Source organism: Halichoeres trimaculatus, unplaced genomic scaffold (assembly GCF_033239565.1).
Source record: "Halichoeres trimaculatus isolate MK-OKI-2021-1 unplaced genomic scaffold, fHalTri1.1 fHalTri1_scaffold_13, whole genome shotgun sequence".
NCBI classification, from domain to species: domain Eukaryota; kingdom Metazoa; phylum Chordata; class Actinopteri; order Labriformes; family Labridae; genus Halichoeres; species Halichoeres trimaculatus.
This window is the reverse complement of record NW_027437191.1, coordinates 32,791,207-32,817,989: the sequence shown is the minus strand read 5'-3', so window position 1 is coordinate 32,817,989 and position 26,783 is coordinate 32,791,207. Positions and strand designations below refer to the sequence as shown.

Below are 26,783 nucleotides of genomic sequence, written 5' to 3'. Positions count from 1 at the left end.
GCAGGTTCATGACGTGAGCTGGAGAAAAGCAGCGATGGGAACATAAACAAAGGAAAGAGGAACAAAGGGGTCCTCAACGTTGGCTCACTGTTGGAGGCTCAGTTCAGCAGAGGAGAGCCGTCAGTCAGGCACTAAATAAACTGTAATTAAGTCTGGATAAACGTTCATCAAATCAATAAGGGTCTTTGAACATACGCACACACCTAAGCAGACACACACATACAAATACACACACCCACATGTGTCCAACTGGGACAGGTGCTCTTCAAAAAACTGAAACCTTATCAAGAGCCACATCCTTCTTACCAGTCCAGAAAAATGTCCTTTTTATAATTATTTAAAGGCAAAATGAGGTCTGAACTGCTTGTAACTATTAAAAGAAAAATCTGCCAATGGAGCAAGAAAAATTTGCTACAAAATTTGCCCAAAACTAAATTAATGTCCTTACACAAATAACTTTTCTCTTGTTTTATTGGCAGAATTTTTTTAAACTTGTTTAAAAAAATTCAGACCACATTTTTTCTTTAGATAACTTTACTTACAGAGTTTCATTAATTTGGAATTAATATTATCATTTAACAAAAACACCCACATCTCTGACCAATTTATGTCCAGACTAAAGTCACATATTAAGTTTCAAGTTTAGTTTATATATTACTCATCAAGTTTACAAAGCTTCTTTTGTTCTCATTCATAATTAATTCATTTGCTTGTTGTTTGTTTGTTTTTGAGTTACTTTGAATTTATTTAATATTTTTACATAAATTTTGTTCATCTTATATTTTTAGAATTAATTCTGTTTGAGGAGGTGTCTTGGATGAGCCCAACTTTGTTTTTTTTCACCTCTCCAGCACTTTTTTGTAGAGGTGTCCGAGTCCGATATTGATATCGGATATCGGTCCAACATCTGCAAAAAAACAAGTATCGGTATTGGATCGGAATGCATCTAAAATCTCTGATATAAGCAGTTTCTGTTAGCCATTGGTTAATAATAAATGGGTCAGTTTTTCCTCAAACCTACTGTTGCTGACTACTGCTCTTTGTTTGAATAATATCACTTAATCAAGCCTTTTCTAACATGACAGAAATACTACAGAATAAGTGATAAAAGTAAGTATGTTTAAAGCTGATATCGTATCGGATTAATATCGGTATCGTATTGGAAGTGAAAATGTAATATCAGGACATCCTTACTTTGTTGCATTGTTTTTCTATGCCAAAGTAACTGTTTTTAATTTATGGTGCAAACAAAATGAATAAATGAAAAAAAAATCAAAAATGCAAATATTTATTTTTTTTTTAAATGCATTTTTTTTTTTGCAAAAATCAAAAAGTTTAAAATTTCAAAGATGTGAAAAAATGCAAACATTTTTTGAAATGTGATATAATTAAAAAAAATGAAATTACATTAATTTGCAAAATTTGAAAGAATGTGAACCTTTAAAAATCTGCCAAATTTCAAAAGGATTTTGAAATTCCAAAAATACACAAAAATGAAAAAGGAATTTGAATATTGGCAAAAAAAATTGAAATTTGAAAAAAAAAAAAAAAATTGTCAACATTCCGAAAAATTTTAAAAATTTAAAAATTATTCTAATTCTCTAAAATAACTCTGAGATTATAAAAATTTGAAAAAATAAATGAAAATAAATAAATTTGCTGAAAATTTGCTAATGCCAATCATGTGTATTTATCTTGTATGTTGTCAGTTAAATCTGCGGTCACCAACCTTTTTTGCGCCGCAGACTGGTTTAATGTCAGACAACATTTCCACGGATTGCCACTTCTTCTGTCTCCTCACTGGCTCTTGTACCCTGCCTACAAAAACCCAAATGCAAAAATTTCAAGGATATTTGAACGTCATTAATTTACAAAAATGTCAAAAAAAGCAATTTAATTAATTTGCAAATGTTTAAAATTTGGAAATTTGGGATAATGTCTAAATACACAGGAATACACTGAAATCAACATCTTGTAACGGCTAAAAAAAAACTGCCAATGGAACAAGAGAAAAGTTTCTTGTATTTAGAAATTTTTCTAGTTTCAAGCAAATTTTAGAGTAAATTTTTCTTGCTCCACTGGCAGATTTTTTTAACATGTTGCAGCAATTCAGAGCTCATTTTGTCTTTGAATAACATGAAATCAGACATTTTTCTGGACTGGTCAGGTGGATGTGGCTCATATTGAGTATAAAAAAAACACTTTTTACTGAATATAAGACAAAAACAGTTTTTGCAGTGAGACTTTCCCAAATCCAACAGTGAACCTACAGGGTTTGAAACACACCGGGCTGAAGTCGGTCTCTGTATGTGGATGTGCTGATGAAGTGTGTTTGAAAAGCTCAGTGGGAGATCAGTCGCTCAGGATCAGCTCCTGCTTCTCACTTTCTTTTCATAAGCTAAAGGTGTTTAAGTCTCCTGCAGGTGCTGAGGTTGTTCACATGTGCGTACTGTTGAATCTTCTTTTTTAGTAAACACTTTTGTTGTTGAAAAAGTGACTTCAGTCTCCTCTTTTACCTTGGCAAAGATCACATAGCTGCAGCCTTGTGATCACTTTATTTACAGAGGTTATTTACAGAGTTTATTCAGAGGCCCAGCAGATTAATGAGAGTTATTGGAACAAAAGCATCAAGAGAAGAAAACTCAGAATATTCAGATCCAATGCCAACTGTTGCACCAAACCTGCAGGTATTCCAAAACAACACATAAGGGGGAAGCAAAGTGCTGAATCTGTTTGCATTTGTTTGTGTTTTTTCATCAGTTTTAGCTCATAGTTGAACTATCTTCATCAACAAAACAAAAAAACATGTCTTTGTTTTCAATTTTTCCCCCAAAATACATGGAATAAGGAAACGAGTGAGTGAAACTTTTTTTGCAGTGCACCAAAGAGTTGATAGAAGGAGCAGGTTCAGGGGTTTGGTCTATGAGTTTGACATCCTGAGTTGTGTTTTATCAAGGTTCAAAATCAGTTTTAAGTTTGGAAAGATGACTTAAAGAGAATCAAGTTTGAACAGAGAAGTAAATATTTGATGAAATATTTTGAACAATACTGTTGGTATAGATAACAACCAATAATAGTAATTATAAACATTTGATTTGACGCCACATAACTCAGCAGGTTCTTTGTCTACAGCCCCTCATCAGCAGCAGCAGTTGCTAGACTGAGACTAAAAGACAACAATAGACTGAGACCAAAACTCTGATAGTATTAAGTTGACTAAAACCAGACTAAGATCAAATGACTTAGGACTAGACTGAGACCGAAACTCTAATGGTATCTAATCAACTAAAGCTGGACTAAAGCCTAAAAGACTCGAGACTTGACTTAGACTAAAACTTAACTCAACTTAAACTAGACTAGTGCTAAATAACGTAAGACTAGACTGAGACTAAATCTCTGATAGTATTTAGTCCATAAAAACTGGACTTAGAATAAAAAAACTTAAGACTGGACTAAGACTTAAACTTTAATGGTTTTCAATCAACTAGAACTAGACTAAGACTAAAAATGTTGAGACTAGACTGAGACCAAATCTCTTGTATAATTTAGTCCATTAAAACTAGACTGAGTCTAAAAGACTTGAGGTTTGACCAAGACCGAAACTCTCAAGGTATTTACTCAACTAAAACCAGACTAAGTCTAAAAGACTTGACTAAAACTGAAACTCTTATGGTACTTACTCGACTTAAACTAGACTAAGACTAGAAGGTTTGATATGACTAAAAAATGACTAAAACTTTATGCTTTGTTATTCAAAGACTAAGGTTTAACCAGGATCGATGTCAAAATTAACACTGTATGTTACATTTTATTTATCAGTCCATTTATAGAAAGCTTTTTAAATTCAGGTTGTTTCACACACAGGATCTGTCTGATACATGAGGAGCTTTTGAATTTTAGGCTATTTTCTCTCCCAGCTCTGGTTTTAGAGGCTTTGTCACTTGGTTTGTCTGACTCGTAATTCTGTGCCGACTTTTGTGTCCCATTCAGACTCTTCACCTATATCTCGTATTGCTGCTCTTATTGGTCGCATGGCGCGGGCGTTTACTGTTTTTATTCTCTTTTTCAACCTGTCTGCTCTTCTTTGTTCGCGTGCTTACATAAAAGTCGAGCCAGTCGTCTGTTACATGCCGCCAAGTCATGGTCAATAGTCAAAGGTAGGTCAGTTATTATCCTACAGAAATTAGCATGGCAGAAACTGGGCCCTCTTCAAAAGCCTCACACTGCGCTCTGACAGTAAAAGTGGCTGATGCAGTCAGGTGGTCCAGCTAAACGGTTTTCAGATCCAGCTTCAGCGTTGAAGGGCTGAACACATCAGTTTCTGGAAGGTTTTTAACGCTCTGTGTTTTTCTGTTTGCAGCTACACCCTTTGGTGGTCGGAGGGGATCCTGTCCTACCTCCCTTTGCCGTACGACGAAGGTATCTGTACACTTACCCCCTGAAATCTCACACATGATACCAGAGAAAATCTGTTCACCAATCAACACCTTGCTCCTTTTTATGAATTGTTAAAAATTTAGATAAATGTGTTTCTAAAGAAGTAAGTTCAATGTTTCTACCATCGTCAGCTTTAATTCTCCACGAGTCCAAAGAGACGACACCCACGAGCAGTGTGTTCGACTGTTTCTTGATCCTTTCCAACTTCCTCTGACTGCGTGAGGCTCAGACTTGTTAGATTTATGTTCAGAGGGGACAGATGGCACACGGAACAGGAGACTGCTGCTCTGTTAACTGTCTCACAAAGGTTAACTATCACACGGACTGGACTGCACTGCAAAAAACTGATACTTTATCAAGTGTTTTTGTCTTATTTTCAGGAGAAAATGACTTCTTAGACTTTATATGAGCTACATTCACCTTACCGGTCCAGAAAAATGTCTTATTTTATGTTGTTTAAAGACAAAAATGAGGTCTGAATTGCTGTAACAAGTAAAAAAAAAAAAGACCATTGGAACAAGAGAAAAGTGACTTGTATTACCGTTTTTCTCCACTGGTCTGGCTCATTTCTTGAAACAGAAATTACATTCTCTAAATAACACAGGGCGTGACCGGCGCACTTTGCAAGTTTCCTGCAGTGCCAAGAGAGGCGCAGTAAAGGCGCAGAGGAGCGCAGAGCTGCGCGTCCACGCCTCCCTCCACGCAAATGGCAGAGAGGGAGGAGAAAAGCAATGAGTGGGTTTAACACAGCCGAGTGCTGTTTTCGCCAATCAAATGAGCGCCTCTCCTCGCCTTTAAATGCCCTGCGGCCGAGGCGCAGTGTCTGATTGGTCTGACTGATCTCCAGCACTGTGGAAACGGTGCTGGTAGCGGAGACGGTCAGAGCCGCTGTCCCTGCAGCAGGAGAATGGACAGCGGGGCACATCAGAGGACACGAAGCGCGTCACCGTGTGAGCCAGCTCCCGGGACAGATTTAATCTGTTCCTTTGTCATTAATAGGAGTACAAAATGAAGAGACAGTTACACAGCTGGCTTATCCATTCAGAATACTTTTGATCCACCTGCACTCCTGGTTTGTCATCGCCAAATAGCAGAACCTTTGGTGATATACTGAATACTCTCCCAGTGTCTCCGCCTCATCCTCCTTACAATGATGTACTCCATCTTTTTAGATCATGTTAAAAATAAAGACTAAAACAGAGAAATATGGGAAATCACAGGTAAATCCTGAGTGACATACATTTATTTTGTCTCTTTTTTCTTTGTCTTTTCTCTCCCTCTTTTCTTTGAATTAAATGAAATGAGAGAACCAGATATATACTCAGTATCAGATGTTAAGGCTGTTTATTGTTTAATTGTAAGATGTGCATCAAACTTCCAGCTGCCATCAGGTTAACTTTCCATTATGACAAACGGCTTTAATCTGACATCAGATGTGACAGAACAGTTAATATAGATATAAATGTATATGCTGATCAGTCTAGGTTATTTCTAGCAAAAGCACCAAGAGTGTTAAGAACGTCTGGTCTGTTTCAAGGAATGAGCCAAAGCAATTAAGAAAAACTGTGAGACATTATTCTAGTTTTAGGCAAATTTTCTAGCACTTTTTTTCCATTGGCAGATTTTTTGTTACAAGAAATTCAGACCTCATTTTTGAGTCATTTATCTGAACTGGAATGTGGCTCATATGAAGTATACCAACACAATTTTGACTTAAAATAAGACAAAAACATTGATGAGATTTCATTTTGTGCAGTGTAGAAAACCGTGTTAACCGCTTACTGCCTGAATTAGTTTAGAATTATATTAAAATACTGGTTTGTGTGTTTTTGCATTCTTACAGACACTAAATTGAGGGGAGATTGTTGATTTTAATATAGCACATACAATAGCTATAATTAAGCTATGTGATGTGTGTAGATTCAATATGTTCATCCCCTGACCAGTTTATTGCGACATGGAGCATTTGATACAATTGTTGGTTTGTGCAGAACATGAATCAATAGGTAAAAACAGGCATCAAGGGGTTAATGTCGGGGACTGTTTTTCATCAGCATCATGAATAAGAAGGTTAATTGGCAGCAATTAGACCCGCAAAACAATCAACAGAGCTTATTTTCAGCTGAAAACAGCAGCTCACTAAAAGGCCCTGGTGGGCTTGTAATCATTTTTACATAACAGTTAAGTTGAATCACAGTGGTTTTCAGAGTAAGGGCCGAGGCCCCCTGGGAGGCCACCAGGGGGCCTCGGAAAATTGAAGGGAAGCAAAAAATAGGATTTAATCGTACCATTTATTTTTTCATTTTTTAATTATATAACCTGCAACTTGGCATGATGATGTCATGTACCGTGTCAACCTGGCCCTTTGTAACAACCTACTTGTGAGAGTCCAGCTTTTGTTTTTTAATAATTTCTTGTTCTAAAAAAATGTACTAATTAATGAAAAGTGAATAAAAGTAAGAAAATACATTCTTAAAGTTGTATCATTTGGTAAAATAAAACTGTGTTTTGACGTCAAACTGACAAAATATCCCCAGTCCTGATTCTTAAAGATGGAGATGAATTTCAAAAACACTTATTCTTCTTCGTCTTTTCTTCTTCTTCTTCTTGTGCGTCAACCTGTGCTGATTGGATCCTGATTGGACGCAGTCCCCTGTGAGGAGAACATGAAGAGGGTCAAAGTGAAGCGAGCAAACCGCTTCGACGAGAGCATCGACACCTACACCGAGTTCTTCAAACCCTACGAGCTCACCCTATTCGACGACACGTTCTGCATCGCCATGACCAACTCTGCCAGGTGGATACACAAACACACAAACAGCGTCATTATGAAAGATTTGTGCATTTATGCAGAATGTGCATCCAAGTACGATCATGCAGGATTCAGGATTAGAAGGACCTAATTAATTATGTCCTTCTCTTTTCTTTTCTTGTTCATGAAGGGAATTCATGCCCAAGACAGTAGGAGTGGATCCAAGCCCGTTCACCGTCCGCAAACCAGAGGAAACAGGGAAATCAGTGCTTGGGTGAGTGCATCTGAGGCTGCGTCCTCGTTGGTTTTTGCATGTTATAAACTCAGTGTCACCGTGCCCCGATGGACACGGCTTCATCCGTGTCCTCTGTTAAAGCAAAACAAGCCTCTGTTCTTTCCTCGCGCTCTGGTTGGGAACATGCAGAGTGGTTTCACCTTCGATGAACTGTGTTTGTGTTCCTACGAGCCGTCCGGCACACACGCACACACATATTCTGGTGTTTAATTCACAGCTTCTTGTTGTTAGAAGCCTAATGTGATATAGCTCGTAATTAACCCCACATTATTGGGGCACAGCATGACGGCTAATAGGCGACACGGGACCAGTCAGAAGTTCTGTGCTCCTTCACGGCTTTCCTTTATCCCCTTCACCGGCTTTCTTATGTTTAATGATGTTTGAAAGAATATTTAACTGTTTTTTAATAAAAGACCTAGTTTTTTCTTTAACTGGGACGGCTTTTTTAAAATGCCTCCTTTAGCTGACTAAAAAATGTGCACAGATGTCACATTAAAGATGCTATGAGGAGGATCTGTTTTAATCGGTCTTTGTCAGTGACGTCATCTATAAGCCCCTCCCGCCATTTTGGTGGGTAAACGGATGTAAACAATAAAGGTAAACAAAGAAGAGGTGAGGAGCTCTACTATTTTATACAATGTTAAAACTAAAAAAACAAAAGCCAAACAAACAGAAACCATATCAAGATAAGCTGACGAAAGATGCCAGGGAAAGATATTTTTGAAAATTTTTCAACAATTTACAATATTGATCGGTGCATTAAGATGCACTGCGCGTTCGCGGATGTGACGTCACCTGACCGATTGGGCTGGCTCGCCACCAACAGCAGAGTCTCCACACACTGTTGTGATTAACCTTTAGGGAAGCGTGTGTTTGTTTTGGAGTTAACACACCAAAGTAAGGTATGTAACAGCTATGTAGCGCTGTTGTTTGAAACTGGCTATATGTAGTGCTATCGGCAGCCCAGTGCTACGATGTATCCGTAGGCTAACATGACAACAAGCTAACTGTCAGTTCGTACAGTAGTTTAGTACCTGTCCATATGCAGCGCTTTTGGCAGCCCAGTGCTGTGAGTCTATTTTAATGTGACTGCAGCGCCACCTTCTGGCCCAGAGTCTCACACACACTGTCGTGATGATGTGACTTTTGACCAGGCGTGTGTTTGTCTTGAAAAAAATTTCTGTATTCAAGTTAACTTTTTTACCGGATACAACATGACGAGCACTTTTGACAACCTGCCTATGATTCACCAATGAAAAAGTGCAAATACTTGTAATTTTCCCCCAGTTTTAATATATTGTTCAGGAGTATATAAATACATTTATAAAAAACACTGTCAGGAAATTTTGGTTTGTGTTGATTTTGGCACCCCCTGTTGACAAAAGCAGCACAGATGGTCTTAAAGCTGCTATGAGGAGGATCTGTTTCAATGTGATTGCAGCGCCACCTTCTGGTTCAGAGTCTCACACACACTGTCGTAAAGATGTGACTTTTAACCAGGGGTGTGTTTGTTTTGGAATAAATTTTCTGTATTTAGATACAGAAAATATCTCTGTATTTAGATATTTAGATATAAGATATATAAATACCTTACTTTGTGGCAGATACAATGCCACAAAGTAAGGTATTTATCAGTACAGTTACGTAGCGCTGTTGTTTGAAATGTTGCTATTTTGTACCGTATGTCAGTAGCCGTCCATATGTAGTGCTATCGGCAGCCCGGTGCTCTAAGTTGTGTCTGTAATGTGTAACATTAGTGAATCCTGGTTCTGTCCTGCCAGTCATCTACCAATCAGAGCTAACGTAACCTCACTCTTCATTTTATTGATAGACTCTCAAGTTTGAACAGACCACTGCAGAATAACTGCTGACTGTGGGTTGGAGTCAACATTAGCACAAACAGTTTAGCTCATTTAGCCTTTAGCTCGTGCTCTATCTCTCTCCTGTTTCTCTTTCTTCTGCTCTTGTGTACTTTTTCTGTCTGACAATTAGGCCCCAGTGTCCACCATCACTACAAAATTAATCACAGAAATCATTTTCAGCAGAGAAAAACACAGATCTCTCTTCACACTAATAAACTTTTCGAGATCACTTTGAATTTCCCCACAGCCCTTTCTAAGGTTGAAAAGTAAGATGCAGTGTATGTACAATTTTCAGAATTTCAGAATCTGGTTTTATTGCCAAGTACATATGCACATACAAGGAGTTTGACTCAGTGTACTGGTGCTAACAGTTAGCAAGGAAATACCTTGAACAGCAAGCTAGCAGCCACTTAAATAATACAGAATTACAGTCTACAGTATACACTCTGTAAAATAGTATATAGAAAAAGTAAAGATATAAAAAATATCAAAATATACAAAAATATAGAAAATAAAGAATATTTGAAAAACTGGAGAAAAACTGGTTTTTGGTTGTTTTCTGGCTAATCTCAAAATTCTAAAACCTTTGGAAAGTGACTCATTCTTTCTTTGTATTCTGCAAAAAACCTTTTACAAAAAGAAAAAAAACAAGGTTGGATTTTCTCAATTTGGCTGCCAAACTGGAATTGCCTGTTGTTGTAAAAACCAGCAGGGTCTCTTCATTTTCATAAGCCATTTGTTTTTCTCACTTTCACAACAAACAGGTGAACCAGCCAAAAGTGGCCTCTCCTGTGGAAGCTGGTTAAATCAAAAGCTCCTTACAACCATAGAGGCTACACATAGAGAAAACAAAGAGTCTGAGTGACCTCGAAGAGAAGCTTGAAGTCAGGCCGTCCGTGTCCTCACACACTGTAAAGCTGCGTTTTGTTACAGCTCTGCAGAAAGGAAAACAGACGTGTGTAGCTCTTAGTCTGACTGCAGCGTGATTACCTTACTGTCTCTCCATTAAACCCACTTCACTAAGCTAAGACGAACACCTGACAGGGAAAGTATCGAGGCTTTCACACTCATGGTGTGCTGGTGGTTTACAGTAGACGTTCTGCATGGGAAAGATGAGGTGTGTCTCTGGGACACGTGAGTTCAGGGAGTGTACGGTGTCCTTTAAGAAGTGAACATGTCATTCAAGCAGGATGTGTAGTGATAATATTTGCAGTAAAAATATTTTAATAACAGGAGTTTGACTGACAATAGTGAGTTATATAAAAAAGGATGCAGACTGTAGCATCTGTGAACAAGACATGTTCAAAGTCAGGCCAAGGGGCCAATCGTGGCAGAGGTCTATTTTCATACTGCCCCCAGCCTTCATCTAAGAATCTGTTCTGTCAAGTGCACAAACAAAACTAAATTTCTTCTTAAATATTTTTTCAAATGCTTTAAAATATTTACAATTTTTCAAATTTCATAGTGGTTTAAATTTTTTGTAAATTCTTATTTTTTTAAACTTTGCCTTTTTTTGTCTTTCAGATATTTAAAAAAACGTTTGCAAATTTTTGAAATTTCAATTTTTTTTAATTTTTGAATTTTTGAATTAAAAAAGTTTCTCCGTTCTTTCTTTTTTGCAGTTTTAAAAATTTATTAAAAGTGAATTTATGAAAAAATAGAATTTTTTGAAAAATTATTAAATTGCAATTTTTTTGAAATACTTAATTATTTTTCTTAAATTTAAGAACTTTTTTTTTTTTTCGAAAAAAATTGGCAGATTTTTTTATGTATTTTCTATTTTTTAGTATTTTCAAATTTTGCAAATTAATTTTATTTTAATTTTTTTTATTTTTGCTATTTTTTTTTTTTGCCTTTTTACAAATTTTGAAATTTTTGAAATATGGCCAATTTATTGAAATTTCACTTTTTTTATTTTTGCACATTTTATTGAATTTAAAAAGAAACTTGGACATCACATTTACAATTTTATTAATTTTTTAAAAATCTTGTTTACATTAGTTTTCACTACTTTTAATTACCAGTATACAAAGACTTTTATACATTTTATTGTCTTTATTGTGAAGATAAAGTAGATTTTGTGGCTGCTGAATGACTTTAATCCAGGTGAGCTGAGGCTGAATGGCTCCTATGAAAGATTTGCAGACCCCTGGCCTTATGTCTTCTTATGTTATCCTTATATTCCTGCTAAGTGTCAAACTCAAAAGTCAAAATATTTTATAAATCTATACTTTGGGCTACAAATGTTGTTTGCAGGTCAGAAAAGTCTCAAAAACTTGTTTGTGATAAAATCCAGACAAATTTCCCACATTGCCCCCTAGAGGTTGAAAGTTTATTGATATATGCAGAATGTAACACTGGAGTAAACTTAATAACTGATACTTTTTTTATATAGTAGTCACTGATTTGTTAAAAATCCCTAACATGAAGCCATAAAGGTTATGTTTTTTTAACGTTCACAGCTATTTCCCCAAATGTCATTTTGTGTGGCTAAATGATCACCCTAACATCCTATACTCGATGATTATCCAAAGACACGTTTTCATTTGTTCTGTAAATGTAAGGGCCCCTCATTAGCTCTCTTAAAACAGACCCCCAGATGCCCAAGACCACTGCTGCTTTAAGCGCAGTCTGTTATTCCGGGGCACATTTTGCTTGAACAACAGAACAAAAGGTTTCAATATAGCCTCCACAGTTATCCACCATCGTGGTTTATACCCCACATCCAACTCTCATTAGTGCCAAAAGACAATAAGAAGCTCATCTGGCGGCTCTATTTGGTGTAATTTGAATTCTTTTATTTGCCTGTTTCACGGCACTTTCTCCAAACGACTGCACGATGCTCCAGGTGTGACTGAACAGCGTCAGCGGAGGATAAATATATAAAGCCAACACGTGTACACACATATGCTCGCAGACACGGGGTGCATCTCTCTTCTTTTCTCTCCACTCCTATTTATACTTCCTGTGAGTCAGCCTCCACGGACAGGTCACGATAGTTGAGACATCCAAGGAGGCTCTCTGTCCCGACACGTTGGAGGAGCGTCTGAAGATTTTTCTTTAAAGATTATATACTTCCTTTCCTCATGAGGTTTGGTATTTACTCACATGAAAGCAGTCAGAAGTCGTTATTAAAAGGAGATCAACTCATCTCTGCAGACTCTTTGGAAAGGCAAATAACTGTGGGCGGACTGAGACTCATCAGAGTGTAAGATATCCTATGTCTCCTGGTTATTTTATTGATTCCCCTCTGTAACAACCCAAACTCTTAGTCATAAAAAGAATAAGTTAACATCAACAGATAACTCCTGGATTTTCAGGTTACAGGTGAACCATTGTGTCAGCAACAGAAACAGTCTTTGCAGTTAATAATCATCAGAAATCAATAAACCCAGAGCTGATAATTGCCCCTAATTGCAAAGTTTAGCTCTGTCAGTTAAATCTGAGTCAGAAGACAGAAACACTGGTATCCAATCACCAAAGCACTCGAGGCCAAAGAAAAGTAAATGGAAGAAAGAGCAAGACCAGATGACAGTGACGTGAAAGCTAACCTTGATTAGTTGTTTGCTCTTTTGATTAGAAAGAAAAAATCTTTTTACAGAACATTTTAATCCAGTATCGAACTGATGTTTAATTTTAGCCAAATTTCTGTTAGCATGTCGGACTAAACCATTCAAATCTCGGAAGGTGGAGCTAAAACACTGCAGACTGTTGATTGGTGGAAAGAATGGTCACTTCCTGTGTGACAGCGGCTTCTGCATTTCTCCTGGCAGCTCACAGTCTTCTCTGAAACAAAGCTTGATTGAAAATGACAAAGAAGACAAAATGCTGGATGTCTTTCTGCTCTCTGTTTCCTGTGTCGTGTTTTTCTTCTTCATTGAATTCATTAGCGGGGTACACTGTGTCACACTGCTAAGGCATCACGCTATTATGTAACTGATGCAACTATCGACATCCAGATTACAGACCTCCTACCACAAGAGGGCATTGTTGGCCATGGAAATGCAAATAGGATCAGGCTTAACCAACCAACCCGTACCAAACACTGGCTATCGTTGACGGAAAATAAATCTGGATTTTTATTTTTACAGCTGATGAAAAAACTACTTCCACATAATCAACTTATGGTTAAAAAAGGGGTAATTAGTGTTTTATATGGGCTTCAATGAATTTATAGACATAAACACCTCTTTAACAACCAGAAGTGACAAGATTTACAGGTGTTTCCTCCCCATCACTTCACTTCTTTCTCACGGACTGTCTAACGTTAGTGTTGTTGTGTTGTAGTTATAGTGTTGATTCATTCCACTAGATTCACCGAAACCTCCCACCCACATTGACAAACAGCGTCAGTGCTGTGCAGTGAGGGAAACAGTATGCCAGGTAGACTGGTCCGTTGCATACTGAGAAATTTTCCTGGATCAGTAGGACATCCAGGGATTTGCAATTTTTCGAATACTGACTACTACAGACTGAATTTAGGCCAAAATAGTAGGCACTGCTTGTGTAGTAGGCAGTTTGGAAAACAACCATAGACTGTAAATAAATGGACGTCATCTTGCTCGGCTCGAAGTGAGGTTGCCACAAAAACTGCTCCCCCTGGTGGCTGGCTGCAGTATAGGTCAGAAAATCCGGCACCGCCAGTCATTCCAGATGGGCTGTGGTCAAACTTTAAAAAATTAATACACCTGGTAGAAAGGTTTCTCACGTCTGATTGTTGTGGTGATTTGAAGATATCATTTGGCTGTCTTGTATTCAAGTCCTTTTTTTTCGGAAAAGTTTGTTTTTATTAGTTATAAGAGGTTAAAAAACAAGCTTTTATGTCACACTGAGTGATGATTGACAGCTGCCGTTCTTGTGTGTTTTTTCGGGGATTGTAAAATATGTCCAGAGGGAGAGAGAAGAAAAGATTAGACTCTTGAAAGAAAAAATATTTTTTGTTTTTGTCACCTGGCTCCACTCAGATTCTCCCAGAATCCCTCACTGTCTCTACTGCGCAGACTCTGGCTGCTCAACTACTACCAATGTCTGCGCCTGTGACGGGGGATTTTGGCTTCAGAACCTTACGATGGTGACTGGCAGAGCCCACAGTCAGCAGTTATTCTGCAGTGGTCTGTTCAAACTTGAGAGTCTATCAATAAAATGAAGAGTGAGGTTACGTTAGCTCTGATTGGTAGATGACTGGCAGGACATAACCAGGATTCACTAATGTTACACATTACAGACATGTCTTAGCGACACCGGGCTGCTGATAGCACTACATATGGACGGCTAATAAACAAAATAAATAAAAAATATAAATAAATAAAAATAAACAAACTGACAATTAGCTTGTTGTCACGTTAGCCTACGGATACATGGTAGCACTGGGCTGCCGATAGCACTACATATACTGGCGTACGGTACAAACTTACATTTCAATTAACTCCAAAACAAACACACACCTCGCTAGTAATTTATGACAGTGTCTGTGCACATTCTTTTAGTCAGTTAAAGGATGCATGTTAAAAAAGCCACCCCAGTTAAAGATAAAACCTTTCTCTTTTATTATATAACAGTATAATATTCCTTCAAACATGGATAAACATTAATATTCCATACACTAACCTTTAGAAATACTGACATAAATCAGTTTAAGGACGGCGATGAAGGGGATAAAGGAAATCCGTGAAGCAGCACAGAACTTCTGACTGGTCACATGTTGCCCATTAGCCGTCAAGCTGTGCCCCAACGATGTAGGGTTAATTTCGAGCTATATCACATTACGCTTTAAACAAGGCTGCCTATAGCACTATGAATGTATATATACACTAATGAATAATATCTTAAAACTGGAGGAAAATTACAAGTATTTGCACTTTGCGTCAGAGGATCATAGGCAGGTAAGAAACAGGAGAAGAAAACGGAAAGTAAGTAATTAATCAAAAACTGTTTAAACTCAAACACAAATGCCGTCTACTACAGATCGTTCATACAAACACACCTATTTAAATTTTGAAGTCCTTCCTTTGTGGGCATTTTCTAAAGCTGTCTACTGAAACCAAAGCTGCAGGGAAAAAGACACATTCTGGCTGTACTCACCGAGTCCAGCACGTGGAAGAGAGAGATGTTTAGACTGTTTGAGAAAATCATTTTATCTCAGAGACGTTCTCAATAGACAGTGACTCAGCCAGGCTTTTCTTGGCCGATGCGGGGAAAAAAATAATTGAAAAATGAAGGAGGCACTTCAGATTTGTTTGTTTGTTAGTAAGGTTCCTTCAGAAGAAGAGATGTGGAAACATACAAAGAGTTTTCTTCTCTGATGTTCTCTCTAGTCCCTAAAAACACTCCCAGTCCAGTTTCATGAGTGCATTTTATGTATAATCGAGTCCATTTAATTCACCGGTTGTTTATTTTTGCAGCAACAAGAGCAACAAAGAGGAGACGTTGCTGCAGAGGAAGACAGCGGCCAGTGCGCCTCCTCCCCCCAGCGAGGAGGCCATCAGCAGCTCCTCGGAGGACGACTCAGAGGAGGACCGGGATGACGATGGGTCCGTGTCCCAGCGCTCCACGCCGATTAAACTGCTGACAGAGTCTGGGGACATAAATCGCACGCAGGAGGTATGCACAAAAGACGTCTTGAACAGTATCAAGTTTGATGAAAAAGGTTGATGAAAACTTTTGAACAATATGATATAAATGGTGAATAACAGTGGTCCCAAGAAAGAGCCCTGGGGCACGCCATTTACATTCTTAAAGGGGACATGTCATGCTTGTTTCTCCTTTTCACTATGCCAGACTAGGATGCCTGTAAAGCATTTCTGCCCTCAGTACAAGTCATTTAGTTCCTTCATTGCCCCACAATAGCGTTCTCAATATCCTCATTTTAGGCCATTCTGAAGATCTTGTTGAAACGCTCCGTTTGGAGAATGACCTCCAGTAACCTCGCAACATCACAGCCCTTTGTGCTCTGATTGGTCAGTTCTGTCAGAGGGGCGGAGGGGGTAGAGCCAGGGGGCGGTTTTTGCAGCATGGCTGTATTTACAAAATCGCCATATTGGATGGAGCAGACCGAGCGAGTTTGCTGTTTGCCAAAACTTTATTAGTGATAGCACTAATAAAATGGCAGAGTGTAGGATACGTCCTTTTGTATTGGACCCTGGACGGTTCTGCAGCTCAGGAGGAAGAAAATCCACCTGGACACAGATCATCTCAGGACGCTTCAGTGTGGTGAGTCAAACCGGAACTGTAACATGTATAGTTTATACGTTTATACTCGGCTCTTGGTGGGTGTATCCCTCGGTGGCGGTTGTGTGACTAACTGACATCACAGAGGAGGAGCTGCTTTATCAGATTACTCCAATAAAAAGAAAGGATCCTCGTGTCGTCACCAAGGTCGAAATCTCGCGGTCAAATGGCAATGACCTATTTTCAGAGGCATCAAATCTCGTTCTAGGATATCAGAAAAAAACAATATCTCATTTTTTGAAAATTCAGGTGGTGAAAGGTCTTGTTTTCAAATTTATTATATTATATGTAAGTATTAAATCAGGGATCAGCATGATATGTCCCCTTTAAGAATCTCAATCCTACGAATCGCAGATTTTCCCCTGTGCGTACAACAATATTTTAAAAACCAATGAGGGGGAGATCCTGGTTTTTGAAAATACCTGACTTCTTGTGGACAAGGAGATTTGTTCAAGAAAGTCAGAAAGTGTCCTAAAGGCTTAACAAGATTCAAACAGATCATTAGAAGCACTGAATGCAAAAACCTTGTGTTTTTGGATTAAATCACAGTTTGTTTACCACCAGTGGGAGCTGGGCTTCCTAACACGTTGGTCATGTTCAGCCTGCTTTTGCTCTCCGTACAGCATGTTTTCCCTGCATAGTCTACTGATATATGAATCGTTAATCCTGCTCAGGCTGTGATCTACCACATTTTTACACAGCATCTATAAATACAGATTATGGCAGCGTGTCATGAGTCCATTAAAACAATTGTTTAGAAATGAAGAGGATGTAACAGAGTGATTTGAGATCCCAAGTCAAACAAAATCTAAATTTGTCTTTTTCATTCTTGCATTATGTTTAATAAATAGGTCACGAAATTTTTAGATGAGATCCTCCTCTGATTCAAGGCTATATAACCTCCTTAATAAAGGAGTACTAATAAAGTTCAAGCTGTTTTAGTGCCACTTTCTTGTGTTTTGGGCAACAAAAAGCATTATGGGTCCCGTTTGAGCGTGTCATCCCGATTTTATTTCCTCTCTTCTGTCTCCCCGAAGTCTCCGAAGGGGAATCAGCTCTTTGTTTCTTTTTGCGTCAGAGGGGAGAGTCATCGCCATCAGGCTTTCAGAGCTGGGGGTTTAAATGTTGAAGGGATTGTGTTAATGAGGGTTTAGAGGAGAATGAAGAAAAGAAGAGGTCATCATGACTTTATGTTTTTTTTTCCTCTCCCAAACTCTCACTTTCTACCATCTCATAACTTCCTGTTTAATGTGAAGAAAAAACAGTGACTGATGATGAAGTGATCAGCCTGATCTAACCTTTACTGTTCACATACAACAGCACATGCTGTGAATGTCCTCATGTCGCTTTTTGAAAGATCTTTAGAAAACAGAAAAGAAATGGAAACCTGAGTACACGTCTTGGCTCTCTCTGCTTCTCCTCAGAAGAACATGAAATGGGAACAAACTCCTTTTAGGAAACACTTGAAATCATAACTCATTGTCATGTTGAAGAAAGCAGTCTGAGATGATTCCAGCTTTATGACATGGAGCGTTATCCTGCTGGAAGTAGCCATCAGAAGATGGGTACACTGTGCTCATAAAGGGATGGACATGGTCAGCAACAGGACTGTGGACTTTTTTTTTTCTTTTTTTTTCTGTTTTCTTTTTTCTCTTTGTTTTTCTTTTTTCTCTTTTTTTCTTTCTTCTTTCCTTTTTCTTTTTTTTCTTTTTTTTTTCCTTTTTTCTTTTTTCTTTTTTTCTCTTTTTTCTTTTCCTTTTTTCTCTTTTCTTTTCTTTACTTTTTTCTTTTTTTTCTTTTTTTCCCTTTTTTCTTTCTGTTTTTCTATTTTTCTCTTTTTTCTTTTTTCTCTTTTTCCTTTTACTTTTCCCTTTTTTCCTTTTTTCTTTTTTCTCTTATTTTTTCTTTTTTCTCTTTTTTTTCCACTTTTTTCTCTGCCCCCCCCCTTTTCTTTTCCTTGTTTTCTTTTTTTGTTTCTTTTGCCCCCCCCCTTTTTTTTCTTTTTTTTCTCTTTTTATTCTTTCTTTTTTTTCCTGTGGACTTTAAACCATGCTCAGTTGGTACTAAGGGGCCCAAAGTGAGCCAAGAAAATATCCCCCACACCATTACACCAGCAGCAGCAGCCTGAACCGTTGATACAAGGCAGGATGGATCCATGCTTTCATGTTGTTGAGGCCAAATTCTGACCCTACCATCTGAATGTGGAGCAGAAATCCAGACTCATCAGACCAGGCAACGTTTCTCCAATCTTCTATTGTCCAGTTTTGGTGTTGCTGTGTGAATTGTAGCCTCAGTTTCCTGTTCTTAGCTGACAGGAGGGTCACCCGGTGTGGTCTTCTGCTGCTGTAGCCCATCTGCCTCAAGGTTGGACGTGTTGTGTGTTCAGAGATGCTCTTCTGCAGACCTCGGTTGTAACCAGTGGTTATTTGAGTTACTGTTGCCTTTCTATCAGCTCCAACCAGTCTGTCCATTCTCCTCTGACCTCTGGCATCAACAAGGCATTTTGTCCCACAGAACTGCTGCTCTCTGGATATTTTCTCTTTTTGGGACCATTCTCTGTAAACCCTAGAGATGGTTGTGGGTTAAAATCCCAGTAGATCAGCAGTTTCTGAAATACTCAGACCAACAACCATGCCACATTCCCCATTCTGATGCTCGCTTTAAACTGCAGCAGATCGTCTTCACCATGTCTACATGCCGTAATACATTGAGTTGCTGCCATGTGATTGGCTGATTAGAAATTTTTGTTAATGAGCAGTTGGACAGGTGTGCCTAATAAAGTTGCTGGTGAGTATATATGTATCGTCTCTTGCAATAAAGCTTTTAGATTTTTTTGGAGACTTTCAAAGAATTTTGATAACTTTTTGAAAAATTTTTGAATTCCATTTTTTTGAATTCTTTTTCAAATTTAGGTGAAAAATAAAATAAAAAGGTAAGGCTTTTTTTTTTTTTGCATTAAAGTCTGAGGATGAATATTCTGATTGAAACGTCACTTGCCTCTATTAAACTATTGTCTTGGGAGCTACTTTTTGGTGTGCTCTTTACTCATTTTTCAAATTTAGGTGAGAAAAAATTTCCGAAGGTATGGCAGTTTTTTTTTGCATGCATCATTGATGTTAATTATGTTTTTTTTATTTACAACTTAGCAAATTTTTTGAATTACATTTTTTCTTTTTTTTAAATTTTCGCACATTTTTTAAGTTTATTTAATTTTTTTTTCCTATTTTGAAAAATGTGTGCAACTTAATGGAATACGTTAAACAATGCAAATTTATAAACTTTGGATAAAAAGAAAATTCAATTGTTTTTTAATATTTGCATTTTTTGTGAACTTTTTTAAAAAATTTGAATTCTAATTTTTCATATTTTGGAAAAAAATCCAAATATTTCTGAAGGTCTTGCATTTTTAAAAAAAAAATTTGTACCTTTTGTTGATTTTCATTTCTGCATTTTTTTCTAATCTAAAACTTAGCGAATTTGTGAAATTACATTTTTTCAATTTTTTTTTTCAAATTTTTGCACATATTTTGTTTCTTTCTGGGCCGGTAATCACATTTCAGGCTTTATAATTTTTTTTTTAACATTTTTTTTGTATTACGTTGCTGGTTGTTGTTACGTTATGGGTCAGTGTTACAAATGGGGCTCTAACAGGGCAGGGAAGAACAAAACAGCATCTGTTATGAAAGTGTGAGTTCATGGTTGCGTGTTTGCACCCTTTCATGTGTCACTTCCCCAGCTGAACCTCCCCGGTCATGGAGTCTGAACACACCTGTATCATTTCACGCCCCGCGCAGTGTTTCATTTACATCCCTCCTGACCCAGATTCAGTGTCACAGCTCAGAAAACAAACTTGTTTATCAGCACAGGGAGTGGGTTAGTGTGTCAGAAGATGAATCAAAAGCAGGAAATGACTTCCTTTTCAGAAAAGGCCTTTCACGGTGCTTTGAGGGGCACAAATGTTGTTTTGACTGTTGGGATTGAGGCGGCTATTATGTGACCAAAGTGACATGTATTGTTTCCAAGGAAAGATGGAGGTGACTCCATGTCCCCTGTGCCTCTCACTGATTAAAAATATTGACTCACTCTAATACAGAAAAAGCATCAGTACTCTGAAGATGATGGTTTTTATAGCTACAGCCCAAAGCGGCAGAGGAGGAGAGCTTGAGCTGACCGATAAACAAAACGTGTTTTGGTCAAACTCTGGGGATGGTGCTGTTACTCAGCATGATGGGCCGTTCCAACAATACTCTGTGATATATTTCTGTGATTAATTTTGTAGTGATGGTGGACACTAGAGCCTAACTGTCAGACAGAAAAAGGACAGAAGAGCCGAGGAAAGATAAACAGGAGAGAGATAGAGCACGAGCTAAAGACTAAAAGGGCTAAGCTGTTTGTGCTAATGTTGATTCCAACCCACAGTCAGCAGTTATTCTGCAGTGGTCTGTTCAAACTTGAGAGTCTATCGTAAGTGTTAGCCTTCGGATACATTGTAGCACTCAATTACACCTGCATATCCACAAGACCTCCTTTCACTTCCTAAGAAACATTGCAAAACTCCGTCCTCTACTCAGTCTTTTCAGAAAATCTTGTCCACTTGTCTCCTCAAGGCTCGACTACTGCATTGCACTCCTCATCGGGACTCCTAGCAAGGGCCTACAAAAACTCCAATATATCCAAAACAGCGCCGCTAGGATCCTGATGAGGGCGCAGAAGTATGATTACATAACACCCATCCTTCACTCCCTCCACTGGCTTCCAGTCTCATTCAGGATTCAATACAAAACCTCCCTTCTTACTCACCATTGCATCCATGGAAACGCCCCCCCCCCCCATACCTAAAAGAACTCCACAAACCTCATCACACCTCCGCTCTGGTAACAACTACCTCCCTCTGCCCCCCAGGACTAAACTGTGTACGATGGGTGATCCTTTAGCTCAGCCGCTCCTCGCTGAGCACCTGAGGGCTCCACAAGCAACAGACTCTTTCAAGAAGGGCCTAAAAACCTTTCTTTTAAAAAAAAAAGCTTTCTCTGAAAGCATTTAACCTGTTTGTAATCTTGTTTTGTTTTTAACCTTGCTTTACTGTCTCACTTTGAGATCATTTTGATGAAAAGTGATTTACAAATAAAATTCATTATTATTATTACAGTTTACCCTTCACAGTTTCATTTAGCAGAAGCTTTTGTCCAAAGCGACGTACAACACAAGAAAGAATTTAGACAGAAGGAAAACCTAGTTAGTGCAACAAAAGTGCTACAAGTTATTCAGCTGCAGGTGCTGCCATTAAATGCAAGGTTTTTTTTTGTTGGTTTGTTTATTTTTCTTTTGTTTTGTTTTTTTGGTATGTGGGGAGGGGGTACAATAATCAACAAGCCAACAACCTACAATTAATTGCTGCAACAGTTTACCTCAATCTTCAACAAAATTCAGTAATAGTGCTAAAAATTCATAAGAGCTGAGTCTTAGACCTTCTGACTCATTCTACCCCTGGAGACTAAAAGCAGAAGGCTCAGATTAAGGTCTAAGTGTTTCCTGAACAGATGAGTCTTCAGACTTCTCTTAAAGTAGAAAGGGACTCTGTGGATTGTATAGAGTTAGGTAATTCATTCACCATTTGGGAACAACAGAGGAGAAGAGTCTGGCTAGTGATTTGGAGCCACGCTGGGCTGGGAGCACCAGACATCTTTCACAAGCAGAGCGTAGTGGGTGAGAGGGAGTGTAGACCCTGATGAGGGACCCCAGGTAGGCAGGAGCCGTTCTTATCAATGTTTTGTAAACCAGAAGAAGAGCTTTGAATTTGATTCGAAGAGCTTTGAATTTTATTACAGCACCGGGCTGCTAGTAGCGCTACATATAGCCAGCTACTGACGTATAGTACAAACCTACAACGTTTGCTTGTTGTCAAATTTTGAAAAACAGCGCTATGTATAAGGATGGGTACTGAATCAGGTACTTTTATAGGTACAAACCGAATTCCGTCAAAAGCACTGGGTACCAAAACATGTAAAATCAAAAGATACCATGTTTAGGTACCTAAATGCTTCCTTGAGACTGATAGGGTGTGGAAGAGTAGTCAATTTTCCTGGGCATGAACACAGCATTGGAAGGGATATATATGAAAGAAAAAATATGTTAAATTTATTTTAATGATAAATTATTGTTAAACAAATTGATATTTTATACCACACAAACACAAAAAAACTACAGAAAATTGGTACTGTTGAGTACCAGTATCGATTGCTACATAACGATTAAAAAAGAAAAAAGTTGACTTGATCAAAGAAAATCTGTTCCAAAACAAAAACACGCCTGGTTAAAAGTCACATCTTTACAAAAGTGTGCGAGAGACTCCAGACCAGAAGGTGGCGCTGCAGTTACATTAAAAAAAAGATCTTCCTCACAGCAGCTTTAAAGCTCCTGTGAGGAACCTTCAATTTCTTTTAAGTTTGGCGCCCCCTGTGGATGAAGTAGCACACCAAATATCTTAAGATATTTGACATACGAAAGTAAAGTAGTTTTGTTTTTAAAGAAATTCTTAACCTGTTTTATTATAATTTGTATTATAGTATTAAAATATAGGACGGAAATTATTTACGAAAACCTGTTCCTTAGCATACAGTTGGCTTTCATGGGCCACCTACCCCGGCCTAAAGTTTCAAACATTAATTATAACTTAATGAAAAAGTCAGACTCTTATTTTTTTATTGTTAATTTCAATTTTGAACAATTTCATATGCAGCTAAAAAAAATCCTCACAGGAGCTTTAATGTTGTGGCAAGCTAATCATCTCCAGGCAACAATTCTATAGTTAATCTACAGAAACTGAAAGTTCCGGTGAGTTTTTTCTCTTTTGCTGTTTGAGAAAAACAGAAAATCTACAAGAAGTTTATTCTAGTTTCAGTATTGAAAAGAAATGAAGTATAGTCTACCAGCTGATCCCCATCATTTACTCACACACACCACATAAATGGACGATAAAGTTTGGCTCTGAGACGATCTGAGCCAAAGAATTTCAACGAGAGAAATTTGAAAGGCAGCGCTTCTGATCTCTGGAGTCCAGGCGAAGGCTGTCGCTTTTGTCCCATCCATCTCTCTCCGTTTCAGATTTATGATGCATTTTTTCACACATTTTCTCCGCCATGTCTTCTCAGGGGCCTTGAGCAATGAGTCCCTCATTAATATTTCTGGCTGTACAGCTAGCTAGCTCACGTGTTGGGCGCACACACTCCCCCTTGTGCGTCTCATGCGGCTGCCTCGGAGCCTGTCTCTGAGGATGGATTGCCGAGGTGCCAGCACGACACAAAACTATTGAAATATTTAAACATCAGATCATTACTATGTTTGCCATGTAATTACACATGCTCATTTCTTATTCCTGTCAAAGCGAGCGTACGTGTGCACGCATGGATGTATACGTTTATGTTGTTTTTGGGAGTAAACAAGTGGCAATGTTCTCACATGGGTCTATGCATGTGTAAATGAAGCAGTTTGTTTCTGCATGTACTGTCTCTGTGTGTGTGTTTGAGATTTTGTCAGTAAGCCCGAGTGTGTGTGTGTGTGTGTGTGTGTGTGTGTGTGTGTGTGTGTGTGTGTGTGCATGTGTGTGTTCACAGCTGCTGTGGCTTCGGTTTGGGGACACCCCCTGTTTCTCCTGTGCAGCGTGGATCAATACAAATACAGTGAAAGTGGAATACATTATTTTAAGCTCAGTGCTTTTTATCGGGAAACAGTCAAAGAGAAAATTGGCTTGGCTGACTCCACTGTTACATAACAAGCTGTACTCAGTCATTGTGATTCAGAAGGTAAAACACACCTTGAGGATTCAGAATGTGTTCAAAAAATGGTTCCTTTGAGGATTTTTTTTTAAATTTGAAGCGTAAAAGTTTCTCTTTGTGCGTCAAGTATTTATTTATGTCTGGTTGAAACGAAAAAGTAAAGAAAACAATAAAAAAGGAAAATCTAAGAGTAAATTATAGCTGAAGTGACGAGAGAGGGGCTCTCATCCAACATGCATCTGCTGAGGTGTATTGCAGCTGCCTCTTGTGCCACAAGATCTGTCTCATCAAGAAGCCATGAATTTAGACAAAGTCATGCCCCTATAAAGATATGATTAATTCTGATATGAATCATGAAAGGATGTAGATATTTGAAGCATATTTGAAGGTGTTTATTTAGGGTGAATATCAGTTCCGACCTATGGGTGCTGCAATAAATAAATCTGTATATGAGTCCAATGTGGGACTGTGATCCGTTTTCTTAAATTTTAAAGAGATAGGACAAATACAATGCATTAACAGGGGGTGGCGCTATTGCAGGAGCAGAGGTTTGAGCTTGTAGATGTGTTGGGAGTTGGACCTTGATGGTGTGTGTGAATCTGAAGCAGATTGGACCTGATGTGAAGAAGCGGCAATGACTTTATGATCCAGTGTTGTACAAGTTAGGTATTTAAATGTAATACGTTCGAAAAATGGTCAACTTCAGCTGATGTTTGTGGCGACGCCCATTAAGTTACATAAAATTCTTTCATAGCTTTTAATCTTCCATGTGTCAAGTATACACAAGGCAAGTTAAGAGTTGATCGGATAAAAAACCTAGAAGTAGTAAGTACGGATACGTACCCTATAAATCGTCAAAATCCAACCTTTAACTCCAATTTCTGAACTTCCTGTGTAAAATTCACAGTGGCCATAAGAGACTTTTTCGTAGGTCCGGGCATGATAGTTATCCACCAAAAATTTCAGACCTACAACTGAAAGTATCATTTTCAAGCCACTAGGGGGCACACTGGAGCAGATACCGGCACAAAAACACTGGATTCATAATTTTTCGACATGACTTAATCTTGTGGCTCATTGCATTCTTGTTTATCCCAATTGAAAGGCACACAATTTGGGGTTAAATGCCTGAAAGAAAGAAAAAGAGAAAAAAAGCCACGATAAGCAGGTTCCTGCCTGTTCCTGCCTGTTGGAGCATGCTGCAGTCAACATATACGCAGCAAAATTAATTGCCCAAATTCATGTCTTTAGCAGTCCAGATTGGAACTGTGATCATTAAAAGGAAATTTGAAACAAATTGGAGGACACATGTAAAAGATACTAAAGTGCATTTCCAGAGGGTGGCGCTATTGCAGTTGCAGATAGTTGAGGTTTTTAGAAGTGTTGTAAGATGGACCTCGATGGTGTGCATGAAATTGACAGAGACTGGTCGTATATATGACAGGGCTACAATGACTTCCTGGTTCATGGCTAGATATCAGAGTTTCATGAGACGCCATATACGCACCCTTTTACTACAGGACATAAGCAGTGATACTTTATAAAGGCGTGAAAGACATTTGACATTAGTGGGCGCCATACTTAAAGCTAATAAAAAAAGCATAAAGGTGTGTTTAGGACGAGACACAGAACATGTGAGTGCATTTTGGTCCTGATACAACACTGTACCGGAGAGCTATTAAGGTTTTCCTGTTGGTGAAAAATTAGTTAACTTTGGTGGTCTTCTATGGCCCCGCCCATTGAGTTGCAAAAAATCCCTGAATAACTTTTCATCGTCAATGTGTGTTGTACACACAAGCCAAGTTTGGACTTGATCTGAGAAAAAACCTAGGATGAGTTCCCTCAAATACGTACCCTATAAACCGTCGAAATCCAATATTTAACTCCAGTTATCCTACTTCCTTTTCAGAATTCGCTATGATCGTAAAAGACTTTTTTGTAGGTCTACTCATGCTGGTTATGCACAAAAATTTTCATACCTGTAGCTTCAAGAAGGTAGCCTGGCTGATTTTACAGTGGCTAGGGGGCGCTGTGGAGCATATCATGACAAAAACAATGCAGTCATATTATTTCAGACGGGGCTAAATTTTGTAGCATCATAAAATGCTAGTTGAAGGCTCACAATTTTGGGGTTAAAGGTGCATAAGAAAATAATAATTGCTAAGGTTTCAAGAAGGCCTCTCACAAGTCTTTTTAAGCTAATTCCATCACTTATAAATCACACTGGGAAGAAAAAATGCAAACATCCTCTGCCTTATTCAGAAAATTAATACACTGGAGGGGCAAGAAACCTGCACTCAAGTGTTGCTCTTGTAAATATTTTCTATAAGTGTTTCCCTACAGCTCCATAAACCCCGATACAGAATATAAATCAAATCTCTCAGCTCTCATGTGTCTCTCTGCAGTATTCAAATCACGCTCGTTTGCTGTCATGT

At 38.2% G+C, this 26,783-nt stretch overlaps 1 protein-coding gene across 1 annotated transcript in view; it reads left to right on the top strand.

The window, feature by feature from the left end:
* Window positions 1-26,783, top strand: part of fig4a (FIG4 phosphoinositide 5-phosphatase a) — a 99,224-nt gene that overhangs the window by 51,288 nt on the left and 21,153 nt on the right. The window contains exons 18-21 of the mRNA XM_074685175.1: window positions 4,361-4,419; window positions 7,087-7,234; window positions 7,380-7,463; window positions 15,748-15,946. Coding sequence (XP_074541276.1) covers window positions 4,361-4,419; window positions 7,087-7,234; window positions 7,380-7,463; window positions 15,748-15,946 — 490 coding nt within the window. The remainder of the gene's footprint in view (window positions 1-4,360; window positions 4,420-7,086; window positions 7,235-7,379; window positions 7,464-15,747; window positions 15,947-26,783) is intronic.